The following is an 18,959-nucleotide window of genomic DNA, read 5'->3' on the forward strand; positions in this document are numbered from 1 at the left end:
ACGTGTCAATAGAACAGAGATAATGAGGTGACGTGTCAATAGAACAGAGATAATGAGGTGACGTGTCAATAGAACAGAGATAATGAAGTGACGTGTCAATAGAACAGAGATAATGAAGTGACTTGTCAACAGAACAGAGATAATGAAGTGACGTGTCAACAGAACAGAGATAATGACGTGACAACAGAACAGAGATAATGACGTGACAATAGAACAGAGATAATGAAATGATGTGTCAACAGAACAGAGATAATGAGAGGGCCTGTCAATAGAACAGAGATAATGAAGTGACGTGTCAATAGAACAGAGATAATGAAGTGACGCGTCAATAGAACAGAGATAATGAAGTGACTTGTCAATAGAACAGAGATAATGAAGTGACTTGTCAATAGAACAGCGGTAATGAAGAAACATGAATAAGTGCTTGAATTGCTTTTAAATTGAAGGGAGTATTTTATAACGCTGTGGCCAGTACTTTGTAGTGAATTCCCATAAAGAATAAATAAAACAGTCAACAGCAAAGTATTGCTGGATATCCAAGGATATATTGTAACAACCTTTTATAGTACCTGGCCTTCTGTTGTAGAATAAAGACAATTTCATACAATTCGAATTATTAATTTAGTTTTTTTTCTCCATAATGTTTTAAAACACTTTCACAGAGGTAAATATAATTTCATGTGTAAAGTGTTTACTTATAACCTCAAAGCCCCTTTGGGGTGGGGGTCATGTAATCCTGGGGTGGAGGGGGGTCATGTAATCCTGGGGTGGAGGGGGGGGGGGTCATGTAATCCTGGGGGGGGTCATGTAATTCTGGGGTGGAGGGAGGTCATGTAATCCTGGGGTGGAGTCATGTAATCCTGGGTTGGAGGGGGGTCATGTAGTCCTGGGGTGGAGGGAGGTCATGTAATCCTGGGGGGGGGTCATGTAATTATGGGGTGGAGGGGTCATGTAATCCTGGGGTGGAGGGGGGGTCATGTAATCCTGGGGGGGGGTCATGTCATCCTGGGGTGGAGGGGGGGTCATGTAATCCTGGGGTGGAGGGGGGTCATGTAGTCCTGGGGTGAAGGGGGGTCATGTAATCCTGGGGGGGGGGGTCATGTAGTCCTGGGGTGGAGGGGGGTCATGTAGTCCTGGGGTGAAGGGGGGTCATGTAATCCTGGGGGGGGTCATGTCATACTGGGGTGGAGGGGGGGTCATGTAATCCTGGGGTGGGGCGGACCTTTTGAGAATGTTTTTCTTGTTATGATTGTGTTTTAAGATCTACTAGCTGAAGAGATTTTTTGAAGCGCGGAGAGTTGAGTAAAACAAGTAAAAACGAGAACGGAATGTGTGTTTTTTCCAAGACATGTACGGACGGGGGTTACTATTATTCTGACATTTCACATTCTTAAAATAAAGTGGTGATCCTAACTGACCTAAGACAGGGAATTTTTGCTAGGATTAAATGTCAGGAATTGTGAAAAACTGAGTTTAAATGTATTTGGCTAAGGTGTATGTAAACTTCTGACTTCAACTGTATATTTCTAGAACTCATTGCTTCTTGTCTTCATCTTGTTTAATGATGGTTGAAGCCATTTCCATTCCTGAAGTATGATGTATGTATGAAGTAGGATGATGGCGATCATAATATTCCTCTCCTCTCTCTCTCAGCACTACCGACTGGCCACTGAGCTCCCCCGATCACATGGAGGTGCTCTCTGTCAAAGTGCCCATATCTTCTGTCTCCAGCCCTGTGAGTTCTGTGTCTGGCCTGGGCGGGGCCTTCATGACTGACCACGACCAATCCATGCTCTCCAGATCTGCAGGCGGGGCCATGGGATTTGGCTGTGGGGCAATGGACTTCAGAGTCGGGACTGACCTCCCCTTCCCCTTGCTGATTGGTCAGGACAGTATGATGTCAGAGCTGGATAGCCAACCAGACGCGGAGGCCTCGACTTCAGACACGCCCCACTCCTTTGAGCTATGCCCCCCCCGCGGCCCCAGCGACTGCACCTCGTCCTCCTTTGACATCGTGTTCGAGGACTCGGGCTGCGACCGTGACGCCGACCCTGACCCTGAGGTCATGACCCCCTCAGAAGCCTCCGGATTGGCCAGTACCCCACTCACTGAGAAGGCTAGCTCCTCCTCCTCCCACACCAGAAGAGCCGACCCTTTCCCCGTACCCGTCCCACCCTCCTCCCCCTCCATCCCTCCCTCCTCCTCTCCTCCGCGCCCCACCTCCCTCTGCCTGGCCCCAAGCCCCTCCCGGACCCCCCCAACCCTGCGGCCCCAGCCCTCTCCTAAGGTGTACCTGTACATTCAGATGCAGCTGTGTCGTAAAGACACCTTGAAGGACTGGATGTCTCAGAGATGTCTGCCTGAACACAGGGAACATTCTCAGTGTCTGGGCATATTCCTGCAGATCTCTGAGGCCGTTCACTTCCTCCACAGCAAGGGCCTGATGCACAGAGACCTCAAGGTGAGGACGTAGACACAGGTACACACACGGGTACACACACGGGTACACACACGGGTACACACACGGGTACACACACGGGTACACACACGGGTACACACACGGGTACACACACGGGTACACACACGGGTACACACACGGGTACACACACGTAGGAATGAAGACACATGCACACACAGACGGACACACACCCGACGGACACACACCCACACAATCCCCAGCCCTACCTTCACCAGTATCTAACAATTCCCTCTCTCCCCCTACTCTTCTCTCTCCTCCCCTCTCTCTTCTCCTCTCTCCTCCCTTCTCTCCTCTCCTCTCACCTCCTCCTCTCTCCCTCTCCTCTCTTCTCCTTCTCTTTCCTCTCTCCCACTACTCTTCTCTCTCCTCCCCTCTCTCCTCTCTCCCCCTCCTCTTCACTCTCCTCCTCTCTCCCCCTCCTCTCCTCTCTTCTCATTCTCTCTCTCCTCTCTTCTCCTTTTCTCTCTCCTCTCTTCTCCTTTTCTCTCTCCTCTCTCCCCCTCCTCTCTTCTCCTCCTCTCCTCTCACCTCCTCTCTCTCCTGCTTCACTCTCCTCCTCTCTCCCTCTCCTCTCTTCTCCTTCTCTTTCCTCTCTCCCCCTCCTCTCCTCTCTTCTCCTTTTCTCTCTCCTCCCCCTCCTCTCTTCTCCTCCTCTCTTTCCTCTCTCCCCCTCCTCCTCTCACCACCTCTCTCCTCTCTCCCCCTCCTCCTCTCACCACCTCTCTCCTCTCTCCCCCTCCTCCTCTCACCACCTCTCCTCTCTCCCCCTCCTCCTCTCACCACCTCTCTCCTCTCTCCCCCTCCTCCTCTCACCACCTCTCTCCTCTCTCCCCCTCTCTCCTCTCTCCCCCTCCTCCTCTCACCACCTCTCTCCCCCTCCTCCTCTCACCTCCTCTCTCCCCCTCCTCCTCTCACCACCTCTCTCCTCTCTCCCCCTGCTCCTCTCACCACCTCTCTCCTCTCACCACCTCTCTCCTCTCTCCCCCTGCTCCTCTCACCACCTCTCTCCCCCTCCTCCTCTCACCACCTCTCTCCTCTCTCCCCCTCCTCCTCTCACCACCTCTCTCCTCTCTCCCCCTGCTCCTCTCACCACCTCTCTCCTCTCTCCCCCTGCTCCTCTCACCACCTCTCTCCTCTCTCCCCCTGCTCCTCTCACCACCTCTCCTCTCTCCCCCTGCTCCTCTCACCACCTCTCCTCTCTCCCCCTGCTCCTCTCACCACCTCTCTCCTCTCTCCCCCTGCTCCTCTCACCACCTCTCTCCTCTCTCCCCCTGCTCCTCTCACCACCTCTCCTCTCTCCCCCTGCTCCTCTCACCACCTCTCTCCTCTCTCCCCCTGCTCCTCTCACCACCTCTCTCCTCTCTACCCCTGCTCCTCTAACCACCTCTCTCCTCTCTACCCCTCCTCTCTTCCTCTCTCCCCCTCCTCTCCTCTCACCACCTCTCTCCTCTCTCCCCCTCCTCCTCTCACCACCTCTCTCCTCTCTCCCCCTTCTCCTCCTCTCTCCTCTCTACCCCCCCTCCTCTCACCACCTCTCTCCTCTCTCCCCCTCCTCTCCTCTCTCCCCCTCCTCCTCTCACCACCTCTCTCCTCTCTCCCCCTGCTCCTCTCACCACCTCTCTCCTCTCTACCCCTCCTCCTCTCACCACCTCTCTCCTCTCTCCCCCTCCTCCTCTCACCACCTCTCTCCTCTCTCCCCCTCCTCTCCTCTCTTCTCCTCCTCTCTCCTCTCTCCCCCTCCTCTCCTCTCTTCTCCTCCTCTCTCTCCTCTCTCCCCCTCCTCTCTCCTCCAGCCCTCCAATATCTTCTTCACAGTGGATGATGTGGTGAAGGTTGGGGACTTTGGTCTGGTGACAGCCATGGACCAGGAAGAGGATGAGGATGATTCAGGACCCCTAACTCCCATGCCCAGCTATGCCCGTCACACTGGACAAGTCGGCACCAAACTATACATGAGCCCAGAGCAGGTATGACCAAACAGACACTACATGACCAAAAGTATGTGGACACCTGCTCGTCGAGCATCTCATTCCAAAATCATGGTCATTAATATGGAGTTGGTCCCCCCTTTGCTGCGATAACAGCCTACACTCTTCTGGGAAGGCTTTCCACTAGATGTTGGAACATTGCTGCTATAACAGCCTCCACTCTTCTGGGAAGGCTTTCCACTAGATGTTGGAACATTGCTGCTATAACAGCCTCCACTCTTCTGGGAAGGCTTTCCACTAGATGTTGGAACATTGCTGCTATAACAGCCTCCACTCTTCTGGGAAGGCTTTCCACTAGATGTTGGGACATTGCTGCTATAACAGCCTCCACTCTTCTGGGAAGGCTTTCCACTAGATGTTGGAGCATTGCTGCTATAACAGCCTCCACTCTTCTGGGAAGGCTTTCCACTAGATGTTGGAGCATTGCTGCTATAACAGCCTCCACTCTTCTGGGAAGGCTTTCCACTAGATGATGGAACATTGCTGCTATAACAGCCTCCACTCTTCTGGGAAGGCTTTAATACGGAGTTGGTCCCCCACTTTGCTGCTGTAACAGCCTCCACTCTTCTGGGAAGGCTTTCCACTAGATGTTGGAACATTGCTGCTATAACAGCCTCCACTCTTCTGGGAAGGCTTTCCACTAGATGTTGGAACATTGCTGCTATAACAGCCTACACTCTTCTGGGAAGGCTTTCCACTAGATGTTGGAACATTGCTGCTATAACAGCCTCCACTCTTCTGGGAAGGCTTTCCACTAGATGTTGGAACATTGCTGCTATAACAGCCTCCACTCTTCTGGGAAGGCTTTCCACTAGATGTTGGAACATTGCTGCTATAACAGCCTCCACTCTTCTGGGAAGGCTTTCCACTAGATGTTGGAACATTGCTGCTATAACAGCCTCCACTCTTCTGGGAAGGCTTTCCACTAGATGTTGGAACATTGCTGTTATAACAGCCTCCACTCTTCTGGGAAGGCTTTCCACTAGATGTTGGAACATTGCTGCTATAACAGCCTCCACTCTTCTGGGAAGGTTTTCCACTAGATGTTGGAACATTGCTGCTATAACAGCCTCCACTCTTCTGGGAAGGCTTTCCACTAGATGTTGGAACATTGCTGCTATAACAGCCTCCACTCTTCTGGGAAGGCTTTCCACTAGATGTTGGAACATTGCTGCTATAACAGCCTCCACTCTTCTGGGAAGGCTTTCCACTAGATGTTGGAGCATTGCTGCTATAACAGCCTCCACTCTTCTGGGAAGGCTTTCCACTAGATGTTGGAACATTGCTGCTATAACAGCCTCCACTCTTCTGGGAAGGCTTTCCACTAGATGTTGGAACATTGCTGCTATAACAGCCTCCACTCTTCTGGGAAGGCTTTCCACTAGATGTTGGAACATTGCTGCTATAACAGCCTCCACTCTTCTGGGAAGGCTTTCCACTAGATGTTGGAACATTGCTGCTATAACAGCCTCCACTCTTCTGGGAAGGCTTTCCACTGGAACATTAGTGAGGTCGGGCACTGATATTGGGCGATTAGGCCTGGCTCGCAGTCGGCGTTCCAATTCATCCCATAGGTGTTCGGTGGGGTTGAGGTCAGGGCTCCGTGCGGGCCAGTCTTGTTCTTCCACACCGATCTCGACAAAGATTTCTGTATGGACCTCGCTTTGTTGCACGGGGGCATTGTCACACTGAAACAGGAAAGGGCCTTCCCCAAACTGTTGCCACAAAGTTGGAAGCACAGAATCGTCTAGAATGTCATTGTATTCTGTATCGTTAAGATTTCTCTTCACTGGAACTAAGGGGCCCGAACCATGAAAAACAGCCCCAGACCGTTATTCCTCCTCCACCAAACTTTACAGTTGCCTCTATGCATTGGGGCAGGTAGCGTTCCCCTGGCATCCGCCAAACCCAGATTAGTCTGTCGGACTACCAGATGGTGAAGCCTGATTCATCACTCCAGAGAACACGTTTCCACTGCTCCAGAGTCCAATGGCGATGAGCTTTACACCACTCCAGCCGACGCTTGGCATTGCGCAGGGTGATCTTAGTCTTGTGTGCGGCTGCTCTGCCACGGAAACCCATTTCATGAAGCTCCCGACAAACAGTTATTGTGTTGACGTTGCTTCCAGAGGCAGTTTGGAACTCGATAGTGAGTGTTGCAACCGAGGACAGACGAGCTACGTGCTTCAGCACTCTGGAGCTGGTGTGGTCTACCACTTTGCGGATAAGCTGTTGTTCCTCCTAGATGTTTCCACTTCACAATAACAGCCCTTACAGTTGACCAGAGCAGCTCTAGCAGGGCAGAAAGTTGACTAACTGACTTGTTGGAAAGATGGTATCCTAGGACGGTGCCACGTTGAAAGTCACTGAGCTCTTCAGTAAGGCCATTTTACTGCCAATGTTTGTCTATGGAGATTGCACGGCGGTGTGCTGGATTTTATACACCTGTGTGACTGAAATGGCCGAAGTCACTAATGTTAAGTGGTGTCCACCTACTTTTGCATATACAGTGCCCTCGGGATGACCTGGTTCACCCCGACCTGGTTCACCCCGACCTGGTTCACCCCGACCTGGTTCACCCCGTCCTGGTTCACCCCGTCCTGGTTCACCCCGACCTGGTTCACCCCGTCCTGGTTCACCCCGACCTGGTTCACCCCGACCTGGTTCACCCCGACCTGGTTCACCCCGACCTGGTTCACCCCGTCCTGGTTCACCCCGTCCTGGTTCACCCCGACCTGGTTCACCCCGACCTGGTTCACCCCGACCTGGTTCACCCCGACCTGCTTCACCCCGACCTGCTTCACCCCGACCTGGTTCAACCCGACCTGCTTCACCCCGACCTGCTTCACCCCGACCTGCTTCACCCGGTCCTAGCTCACCCTGTCCTGGTTCACCCCGACCTGGTTCAACCCGACCTGGTTCACCCCGACCTGGTTCACCCCGACCTGCTTCACCCCGACCTGGTTCACCCCGACCTGCTTCACCCCGACCTGCTTCACCCCGACCTGGTTCACCCCGACCTGGTTCACCCCGACCTGCTTCACCCGGTCCTGGTTCACCCCGACCTGGTTCACCCCGTCTTGGTTCAACCCGACCTGGTTCTACTCTGTTACCCTGACCTGTACTCTCACAAAGTGGATATCTACTCTGTTACCCTGACCTGTTCTCTCTCTTCTCCAGTTGTCTGGGGACCTGTACTCTCACAAAGTGGATATCTACTCTCTGGGTCTGATCCTGTTTGAACTGCTCTGTCCCTTCAGGACACAGATGGAGAGAGTCAGGGTGAGTAGTACTATATAACACTATATAACACCCACCAGGGTGAATAGTACTATATAAAAACTCACCGGGGTGAATAGTACTATATAATACTATATAACACTATATAACACCCACCAGGGTGAATAGTACTATATAAAAACTCACCGGGGTGAATAGTACTATATAATACTATATAACACTATATAACACCCACCAGGGTGAGTAGTACTATATAATACTATATAACACTATGTAACACCCACCAGGGTGAGTAGTACTATATAATACTATATAACACTATGTAACACCCACCAGGGTGAGTAGTACTATATAACACCCACCAGGGTGAATAGTACTATATAATACTATATAACACTATGTAACACCCACCAGGGTGAGTAGTACTATATAATACTATATAACACTATGTAACACCCACCAGGGTGAATAGTACTATATAATACTATATAACACTATGTAACACCCACCAGGGTGAGTAGTACTATATAACACCCACCAGGGTGAATAGTACTATATAATACTATATAACACTATGTAACACCCACCAGGGTGAGTAGTACTATATAACACCCACCAGGGTGAGTACCATACAATGGTGAATAGTACTATATAACACCCACCAGGGTGAGTAGTACTATATAAAAACTCACCGGGGTGAATAGTACTATATAAAAACTCACCGGGGTGAATAGTACTATATATCACCCACCAGGGTGAATAGAACTATATAAAAACCCACCAGGGTGAATAGTACTATATAAAAACTCACCGGGGTGAATAGTACTATATAAAAACTCACCGGGGTGAATAGTACTATATAAAAACCCACCAGGGTGAATAGTACTATATAAAAACTCACCGGGGTGAATAGTACTATATAATACTATATAACACTATATAACACCCACCAGGGTGAGTAGTATTATATAACACCCACCAGGGTGAGTAGTACTATATAATACTATATAACACTATATAACACCCACCAGGGTGAGTAGTACTATATAATACTATATAACACTATATAACACCCACCAGGGTGGGTAGTACTATATAACACTATATAACACCCACCAGGGTGAGTACCATACAATGGTGAATAGTACTATATAACACCGACCAGGGTGAGTAGTACTATATAAAAACTCACCGGGGTGAATAGTACTATATAACACCCACCAGGGTGAATAGTACTATATAAAAACTCGCCGGGGTGAATAGTACTATATAAAAACTCACCGGGGTGAATAGTACTATATAAAAACTCACCTGGGTGAATAGTACTATATAACACCCACCAGGGTGAATAGTACTATATAAAAACTCGCCGGGGTGAATAGTACTATATAAAAACTCACCGGGGTGAATAGTACTATATAACACCCACCAGGGTGAATAGTACTATATAAAAACTCACCGGGGTGAATAGTACTATATAAAAACTCACCGGGGTGAATAGTACTATATAAAAACTCACCGGGGTGAATAGTACTATATAAAAACTCACCGGGGTGAATAGTACTATATGAAAACTCACCGGGGTGAATAGTACTATATAAAAACTCACCGGGGTGAATAGTACTATATAAAAACTCACCGGGGTGAATAGTACTATATAACACCCACCAGGGTGAGTAGTACTACAGTATTGTCTATGGTATCATGTTTATCTCCTGACTGAAGTTATATATTGTCTCTGGTATCATGTTTATCTCCAGACTCTGACTGATGTCCGAGGGCTGCAGTTTCCTGCTGTCTTCTCCAAGAACAACGTCCAGGAGGTAAGTAGTGTATATCTGCTGTCTGTCTGACGCCTCCTACTCTCTCTGCTGTCTGTCTGACGCCTCCTACTCTCTCTGCTGTCTGTCTGACGCCTCCTACTGTCTCTGCTGTCTGTCTGACGCCTCCTACTGTCTCTGCTGTCTGTCTGACGCCTCCTACCGTCTCTGCTGTCTGTCTGATGCCTCATACTGTCTCTGCTGTCTGTCTGACGCCTCCTACTGTCTCTGCTGTCTGTCTGACGCCTCCTACTCTCTCTGCTGTCTGTCTGACGCCTCCTACTGTCTCTGCTGTCTGTCTGATGCCTCCTACTGTCTCTGCTGTCTGTCTGATGCCTCCTACTGTCCCTGCTGTCTGTCTGACGCCTCCTACTGTCCCTGCTGTCTGTCTGATGCCTCCTACTGTCTGTGCTGTCTGTCTGACGCCTCCTACTGTCTCTGCTGTCTGTCTGACGCCTCCTACTCTCTCTGCTGTCTGTCTGACTACTCCTACTGTCCCTGCTGTCTGTCTGATGCCTCCTACTGTCTGTGCTGTCTGTCTGACGCCTCCTACCGTCTGTGCTGTCTGTTTGACGCCTCCTACCGTCTCTGCTGTCTGTCTGACGCCTCCTACCGTCTCTGCTGTCTGTCTGACGCCTCCTACTGTCTGTGCTGTCTGTCTGACGCCTCCTACTGTCTGTGCTGTCTGTCTGACGCCTCCTACTGTCTGTGCTGTCTGTCTGACGCCTCCTACTCTCTCTGCTGTCTGTCTGACGCCTCCTACTGTCCCTGCTGTCTGTCTGACGCCTTCTACTGTCCCTGCTGTCTGTCTGGCGCCTCCTACTGTCTCTGCTGTCTGTCTGACGCCTCCTACTGTCCCTGCTGTCTGTCTGATGCCTCCTACTGTCTGTGCTGTCTGTCTGACGCCTCCTACTGTCTCTGCTGTCTGTCTGACGCCTCCTACTGTCAGTGCTGTCTGTCTGACGCCTCCTACTGTCTGTGCTGTCTGTCTGAAGCCTCCTACTGTCTCTGCTGTCTGTCTGACGCCTCCTACTGTCTGAGCTGTCTGTCTGACGCCTCCTACTGTCTGTGCTGTCTGTCTGACGCCTCCTACTGTCTCTGCTGTCTGTCTGACTCCTCCTACTGTCTCTGCTGTCTGTCTGACGCCTCCTACTGTCTCTGCTGTCTGTCTGACGCCTCCTACTGTCTCTGCTGTCTGTCTGACGCCTCCTACTGTCTCTGCTGTCTGTCTGACGCCTCCTACCGTCTGTGCTGTCTGTCTGATGCCTCCTACTGTCTCTGCTGTCTGTCTGACGCCTCCTACTGTCTGTGCTGTCTGTCTGACGCCTCCTACCGTCTCTGCTGTCTGTCTGACGCCTCCTACTGTCTCTGCTGTCTGTCTGACGCCTCCTACTGTCTCTGCTGTCTGTCTGACGCCTCCTACCGTCTCTGCTGTCTGTCTGATGCCTCATACTGTCTCTGCTGTCTGTCTGATGCCTCCTACTGTCTGTGCTGTCTGTCTGACGCCTCCTACTGTCTCTGCTGTCTGTCTGGCGCCTCCTACCGTCTCTGCTGTCTGTCTGACGCCTCCTACTGTCTCTGCTGTCTGTCTGGCGCCTCCTACTTTCTCTGCTGTCTGTCTGATGCCTCCTACTGTCTCTGCTGTCTGTCTGGCGCCTCCTACTTTCTCTGCTGTCTGTCTGACGCCTCCTACTGTCTCTGCTGTCTGTCTGACGCCTCCTACTGTCTCTGCTGTCTGTCTGACGCCTCCTACTGTCTCTGCTGTCTGTCTGACGCCTCCTACTGTCTCTGCTGTCTGTCTGATGCCTCCTACTGTCTCTGCTGTCTGTCTGGCGCCTCCTACTCTCTCTGCTGTCTGTCTGACGCCTCCTACTGTCTCTGCTGTCTGTCTGACGCCTCCTACTGTCAGTGCTGTCTGTCTGACGCCTCCTACTGTCTGTGCTGTCTGTCTGACGCCTCCTACTGTCAGTGCTGTCTGTCTGACGCCTCATACTGTCAGTGCTGTCTGTCTGACGCCTCCTACTGTCTGTGCTGTCTGTCTGACGCCTCCTACTGTCTCTGCTGTCTGTCTGACGTCTCCTACTGTCTCTGCTGTCTGTCTGATGCCTCCTACCGTCTCTGCTGTCTGTCTGACGCCTCCTACTGTCTCTGCTTCTATCTCCTGGTCAAAATGGAGAATTAAATAACAGGTCAAAACACTGTTACAAAGCTTGATACAATAATATCATAGATGGAATAAAATACAATCATGGCATGAAATGTACTACTCTTAAGAAATGAATACGTTTTTTATCTGATCAGTTGGGTATGTTTTGATATTGATCAGATCGTAGTGATCGGATCGTAGTGATCGGATCGTAGTGATCACATCGTAGTGATCACATCGTAGTGATCAGATCGTAGTGATCAGATCGTAGTGATCAGATCGTAGTGATCACATCGTAGTGATCGGATCGTAGTGATCGGATCGTAGTGATCGGATCGTAGTGATCACATCGTAGTGATCAGATCGTAGTGATCACATCGTAGTGATCAGATCGTAGTGATCAGATCGTAGTGATCAGATCGTAGTGATCAGATCGTAGTGATCACATCGTAGTGATCGGATCGTAGTGATCAGATCGTAGTGATCACATCGTAGTGATCAGATCGTAGTGATCAGATCGTAGTGATCACATCGTAGTGATCAGATCGTAGTGATCAGATCGTAGTGATCAGATCGTAGTGATCAGATCGTAGTGATCAGATCGTAGTGATCAGATCGTAGTGATCAGATCGTAGTGATCAGATCGTAGTGATCAGATCGTAGTGTGTGGTGTCATGTACCCTGATGTGTTTCTCCTGTGTTCTCTAGCTGGGGATGGTCCGTAGCATGTTGTCCCTCAACCCGGCGGAGCGTCCTGAGGCTGCTGACATCACAGAGGAGCCTCTGTTTCAGGAACTGGAAGTCCCGTGTCGCCTGGCGGTCCGACAACGGTCCCGGACATACAGCGCCTCGTCAGCCGGATGGCCTGCGCGTACCTCTATTGCCTCTTCCTGAACACACACACACACACACACACACACACACACACACACACACACACACACACACACACACACACACACACACACACACACACACACACGCCAGTCACCCCTGTTCCCCCATTCCCAGTCGAATGACAGACAGAACCTCCTCATCACACCTTCTCCCTCTTACACACCACCAAAGAGACCCTGTAGGACATCTCTCTCACATTGTTCCCATCGGTAACCCTTCTACGGTAACCCTGCTACGCTAATTCTACTACGGTAACCCTGCTACGCTAATTCTACTACGGTAACCCTACTACGGTAACCATTCTACAGTAACCCTTCTACGGTAACCCTACTACAGTAACCCTTCTACGGTAACCCTGCTACGCTAATTCTACTACGGTAACCCTACTATGGTAACCATTCTACAGTAACCCTACTACAGTAACCCTTCTACGGTAACCCTGCTACGCTAATTCTACTACGGTAACCATTCTACAGTAACCCTACTACAGTAACCCTTCTACGGTAACCCTGCTACACTAATTCTACTACGGTAACCATTCTACAGTAACCCTACTACGGTAACCATTCTACAGTAACCCTTCTACAGTAACCCTTCTACGGTAACCCTACTACGGTAACCCTACTACGGTAACCCTACTACGCTAATTCTACTACGGTAACTTTTCTACGGCAACCCTACTACGGTAACCCTACTACGGTAACCCTTCTACGGTAACCCTGCTACGCTAATTCTACTACGGTAACCCTTCTACGGTAACCCTTCTACGGTAACCCTTCTACAGTAACCATTCTATAGTAACCCTTCTACGGTAACCCTTCTACGGTAACCCTCTTCTACGGTAACCCTTCTACGGTAACCCTACTACGCTAATTCTACTACGGTAACCCTTCTACGGTAACCCTGCTACGCTAATTCTACTACGGTAACTTTTCTACGGTAACCCTACTACGGTAACCCTTCTACGGTAACCCTACTACGGTAACCCTCTTCTACGGTAACCCTCTTCTACGGTAACCCTCTTCTACGGTAACCCTTCTACGGTAACCCTCTTCTACGGTAACCCTTCTCCCACACTGTTTGTTTATTCAATCTCTCCCTCGTGTTGAACCCTGTTACCATATCAACCATATCTAGATGACACCTTGTTCTAACATGAACTGTCCTTAACAACTGGTAACTAGTACTGACAACTAGTACTGGTAACTAGTACTGAACTAGTACTGGCAACTAGTACTGGCAACTAGTACTGAACTAGTACTGAGAACTGGAGGCTGAGACAGAAATGCCTGACTTGGGAGAGACGTTTTCCTGCTAGTCCTCTTTAAGATGATTTAAATGTATTGCTTAGGCCTTAGGAGGTTTGTGAGGTGTGTGAACTGCCTTGGTGTTTGTGAATCTGACCTGCCTTGGACCAGGAGACCTGCTCTGACCTCCACTAGAATGAATTCATGAATGGTGCTGGGTTTCTATAGGTAATGATGGGGATCACAGGGCTGTCCGGACTAACAAATCCTCATGCTTTCTTTATGTTTGTTGTAAATGTAGAAAGTGAACTCTGTTTAAGTCGCTAGCCAGAGCAGGACAATGATTTTCCAAAATGTTCTCCCTGCCAATTTTGTAAATAAGTCAACAACAAAAAATGTCAAATGATTGTATGTTGTTAAAGAAGGTGTGGTCACACCTGTGTATATAGTGACTGAGACTGTACTACGGTTCCATTGCTTTGTAAATGGCACAGACAGAATGAAGCATTGTGATGTCCGATGATGGGAGAGAGATGCTAGCTGTACTTTATCGCTAGCTGAATGTGACCCGGTCTCTTAAGCCCGGAGGACGCTGTGTCATAGACATGGTTCTCTCTGAGGAATAGAACGGAGAGGTGTTGTATATCTGAGATAACTGTCGCCTAGGGGCCAGATTCAATCCGATCACGGTCCTCTCTGCACGTTTTAAAGGCAATATTCCCATGTTTGTGTCGACCACATTCACGGAAAACGCTCCGTATGTTGGTTTTGTTGTTGCTGTTTTCCCACCTTTATTTAACCAGGTTTATTTACCCAGGTTTATTTAACCAGGTTTATTTACCCAGGTTTATTTAACCAGGTTTATTTAACCAGGTTTATTTACCCAGGTTTATTTAACCAGGTTTATTTAACCAGGTTTATTTACCCAGGTTTATTTACCCAGGTTTATTTACCCAGGTTTATTTAACCAGGTTTATTTAACCAGGTTTATATAACCAGGTTTATTTAACCAGGTTTATTTACCCAGGTTTATTTACCCAGGTTTATTTAACCAGGTTTATTTAACCAGGTTTATTTACCCAGGTTTATTTACCCAGGTTTATTTAACCAGGTTTATTTAACCAGGTTTATTTACCCAGGTTTATTTAACCAGGTTTATTTACCCAGGTTTATTTAACCAGGTAGGCCAGTTGAGAACAAGTTCTCATTTACATGTTGTCATCTCATGTTGGCTTGATTAGAACTTGCTCTATAACGCGGATCTTCCTCAGTCTGAATTAAATTTAGGCCCTGGACAAGAATGAACTGATTCTAAGTTGAGGAGGAACTCCCAATAACATGTTGGGCCTGATACCTTTCATTATGTGATAAACACCATGTTTTCTCCTCTGGACAAGAGATTACTGCTTTAGAAAAGTCTTATCAAGTCCTTGTTACTCTTATCACTGATAATTGTACTATAATTATTGTTTTATCAATTGTACTTTTTCTAATGATTTTTGAAAGACTTTTTTGATATAATCCTGCAAGCTTTTTTCGATTACTGTAAAGTTTGTCTTTTGACTGAAGAAGCTGATAAATTTACAACAGCAGAGATCTGGTTCTGTTGAGTTAGATCTGGTTCTGTTGAGTTAGATCTGGTTCTGTTGAGTTAGATCTGGTTCTGTTGAGTTAGATCTGGTTCTGTTGAGTTAGATCTGGTTCTGCTGAGTTAGATCTGGTTCTGTTGAGTTAGATCTGGTTCTGTTGAGTGGAGATGAGAGTCTGCTGAGTAGATCTGGTTCTGTTGAGTTAGATCTGGTTCTGTTGAGTTAGATCTGGTTCTGTTGAGTTAGATCTGGTTCTGTTGAGTGGAGATGAGAGTCTGTTGAGTTAGATCTGGTTCTGTTGAGTTAGATCTGGTTCTGTTGAGTTAGATCTGGTTCTGTTGAGTTAGATCTGGTTCTGCTGAGTTAGATCTGGTTCTGTTGAGTTAGATCTGGTTCTGCTGAGTTAGATCTGGTTCTGTTGAGTTAGATCTGGTTCTGTTGAGTTAGATCTGGTTCTGTTGAGTGGAGATGAGTCTGCTGAGTTAGATCTGGTTCTGTTGAGTTAGATCTGGTTCTGTTGAGTTAGATCTGGTTCTGTTGAGTTAGATCTGGTTCTGTTGAGTTATATCTGGTTCTGTTGAGTTAGATCTGGTTCTGTTGAGTTAGATCTGGTTCTGCTGAGTTAGATCTGGTTCTGTTGAGTGGAGATGAGTCTGTTGAGTTAGATCTGGTTCTGTTGAGTGGAGATGAGTCTGCTGAGTTAGATCTGGTTCTGTTGAGTTAGATCTGGTTCTGTTGAGTTAGATCTGGTTCTGTTGAGTTAGATCTGGTTCTGCTGAGTTAGATCTGGTTCTGTTGAGTGGAGATGAGTCTGTTGAGTTAGATCTGGTTCTGTTGAGTGGAGATGAGTCTGCTGAGTTAGATCTGGTTCTGTTGAGTTAGATCTGGTTCTGTTGAGTTAGATCTGGTTCTGTTGAGTTAGATCTGGTTCTGTTGAGTGGAGATAAGTCTGTTGAGTTAGATCTGGTTCTGTTGAGTGGAGATGAGTCTGCTGAGTTAGATCTGGTTCTGTTGAGTTAGATCTGGTTCTGTTGAGTTAGATCTGGTTCTGTTGAGTTAGATCTGGTTCTGTTGAGTAGAGATGAGTCTGCTGAGTTAGATCTGGTTCTGTTGAGTTAGATCTGGTTCTGTTGAGTTAGATCTGGTTCTGTTGAGTTAGATCTGGTTCTGTTGAGTTAGATCTGGTTCTGTTGAGTAGATCTGGTTCTGCTGAGTTAGATCTGGTTCTGTTGAGTGGAGATGAGTCTGTTGCGTTAGATCTGGTTCTGTTGAGTGGAGATGAGGGTCTGCTGAGGTTTGGTCAAAATAAAATCACTTATTTTAGATTTTTTTATAACCCAAACTGGGTTGAACCAAATGGAACCAATAAGGCTGAAACAACAGGGAGGGACCTCGCTGAACTTGTCCAATTAAAAAAATCTCTGGTTTCCCATTGCAAAACGTTTTGCTACGGTGTGCACTAATGAATACACCCCTGGTTTAAATGTTCAGACTAGATCAAGTTCTTACAGTTTATAACCTTTTTCCTTTGACCTACTGTATGTCCCAGCAAAGAGGGTTGTTTTATTTGTATTCATGTTTTACGGACTATATGAAGGAATTACCGTTCTCTGACTTTTTGCCTTCAAACTCTGAGAACATCTGCAGCAATGACCTAAATTGTATTTCTGTCTGTCTGAAATCAAGATTTTCCAAGACCTTTAGATAGTACTGTCATCTCTGCTTTTAGTTCTAGAGGTAGTGTTATAAATGACAACTATAGTTGAATTAGTTTATAAGATCGTTATCTAACGGATATTAAGTTTTTCTGTCTCTTCCACCCTCCTTCTTCTCCTCTCTCCTTCTCTCCTCTCTTCTTCTCTCCTCTCTTCTTCTCTCCTCTCTCCTTCTCTCCTTCTTCTCCTCTCTCCTTCTCTCCTCTCTTCTTCTCTCCTCTCTCCTTCTCTCCTCTCTCCTTCTTCTCCTCTCTTCTTCTCTCCTGCTCTCCTCTCTCCTCCTCTCCTCTCTCCTTCTCTCCTTCTCCTCTCTTCTTCTCTCCTTTTCTCCTCTCTCCTTCTCCTCTCTTCTCCTCTCTTCTTCTCTCCTCTCTCCTCTCTCCTCCTCTCCTCTCTCCTTCTCTCCTTCTCTCCTCTCTTCTTCTCTCCTTTTCTCCTCTCTCCTTCTTCTCCTCTCTCCTTCTCTCCTCTCTTCTTCTCTCCTTCTTCTCCTCTCTTCTTCTCTCCTCTCTTCTTCTCTCCTTCTCTCCTCTCTCCTTCTCTCCTCTCTTCTTCCCTCCTCTCTCCTTCTCTCCTCTCTTCTTCTCTCCTCTCTCCTCTCTTCTTCTCTCCTTCTCTCCTCTCTCCTTCTCTCCTCTCTCCTCTCTCCTTTTCTCCTCTCTCCTTTTCTCCTCTCTCCTTTTCTCCTCTCTCCTTTTCTCCTCTCTCCTTTTCTCCTCTCTCCTTTTCTCCTCTCTCCTTTTCTCCTCTCTCCTTTTCTCCTCTCTCCTTTTCTCCTCCTTTTCTCCTCTCTCCTTCTCTCCTCTCTTCTTCTCTCTTCTTCTCTCCTCTCTCCTTCTCTCCTTTTCTCCTCTCTCCTTTTCTCCTCTCTCCTTCTCTCCTCTCTCCTTCTCTCCTCTCTTCTTCTCTCCTTCTCTCCTCTCCTTCTCTCCTCTCTCCTTCTCTCCTCTCTCCTCTCTCCTTTTCTCCTCTCTCCTTTTCTCCTCTCTCCTTTTCTCCTCTCTCCTTTTCTCCTCTCTCCTTTTCTCCTCTCTCCTTTTCTCCTCTCTCCTTTTCTCCTCTCTCCTTCTCTCCTCTCTTCTTCTCTCCTCTCTTCTTCTCTCCTCTCTTCTTCTCTCCTCTTCTCCTCTCTCCTTTTCTCCTCTCTCCTTTTCTCCTCTCTCCTTCTCTCCTCTCTTCTTCTCTCCTCTCTCCTTCTCTCCTCTCTCCTTCTCTCCTTCTCTCCTCTCTCCTTTTCTCCTCTCTCCTTCTCTCCTCTCTCCTTCTCTCCTCTCTCCTTCTCTCCTCTCTCCTTCTCTCCTTCTCTCCTCTCTTCTTCTCTCCTCTCTCCTTCTCTCCTTTTCTTCTCTCTCCTTTTCTCCTCTCTCCTTTTCTCCTCTCTCCTTTTCTCCTCTCTCCTTTTCTCCTCTCTCCTTCTCTCCTCTCTTCTTCTCTCCTCTCTTCTTCTTTCCCTGGATGTCTGGTTCAGTTCCAGTTCTGCACCTCTGACCTCTCCCTTGACCCCTAACCTTTGACCTCTAGTTAAATCTATCTGATCTGGTGATGATGTAAATATGTTTATTTTTGTTTTATTTATGTTTAATGCCGAAATCAATCAGTTTTGGGTTGGTGGTACATATATATATAAATATATGATTAATGCACTTCGTCCCATGAAGTGCATTGAAATATGGTGACTTCTTCCAAGTCTTACATTTAATAAACACTTCTATTACATTTGTAAAGTTTAGTGTGCTTTGGTGTGTTTTTGTTCCCGTGTGTGTATGTTGGCTGTGTGTGTTGGTCACTGTTTCAGACACCCTGAGCCGACAGCCAGGCATCGGTCTGTGGGTACTTTA

The 18,959-nt window shown here is 48.1% G+C and overlaps 1 protein-coding gene across 2 annotated transcripts; it reads left to right on the forward strand.

Moving 5' to 3' along the window:
• Positions 1-1,633: 1,633 nt before the first annotated feature.
• On the forward strand, positions 1,634-18,845 carry LOC129813330 (eukaryotic translation initiation factor 2-alpha kinase 3-like). 2 transcript variants are annotated; one of them, XR_008753155.1, is made up of 6 exons: positions 1,634-2,461; positions 4,273-4,446; positions 7,648-7,749; positions 9,468-9,530; positions 12,382-14,620; positions 14,677-18,845. XR_008753155.1 is itself a non-coding variant. In XM_055865696.1 (5 exons), the coding sequence occupies exons 1-5, from the start codon at positions 1,688-1,690 to the stop codon at positions 12,565-12,567; spliced, it is 1,299 nt and encodes a 432-aa protein (XP_055721671.1). In that variant the 5' UTR covers positions 1,634-1,687; the 3' UTR covers positions 12,568-18,845. The 2 variants fall into 2 exon arrangements, 1 of the variants encoding a protein (XP_055721671.1); XM_055865696.1 differs by having other exon boundaries at positions 12,382-18,845.
• Positions 18,846-18,959: the final 114 nt, after the last annotated feature.

Source organism: Salvelinus fontinalis, chromosome 16 (assembly GCF_029448725.1).
Source record: "Salvelinus fontinalis isolate EN_2023a chromosome 16, ASM2944872v1, whole genome shotgun sequence".
In the NCBI taxonomy this organism is placed as follows: Eukaryota; Metazoa; Chordata; class Actinopteri; order Salmoniformes; family Salmonidae; genus Salvelinus; species Salvelinus fontinalis.

Excerpts from the sequence above, each read along its gene's own strand:
- LOC129813330 (XM_055865696.1), top strand. The coding sequence starts at position 1,688 with ATGGAGGTGCTCTCTGTCAAAGTGCCCATATCTTCTGTCTCCAGCCCT. Across the intron at positions 4,447-7,647 it reads TATACATGAGCCCAGAGCAG|TTGTCTGGGGACCTGTACTC; the intron begins GTATGACCAAAC and ends TCTCTTCTCCAG. Across the intron at positions 9,531-12,381 it reads CCAAGAACAACGTCCAGGAG|CTGGGGATGGTCCGTAGCAT; the intron begins GTAAGTAGTGTA and ends TGTGTTCTCTAG.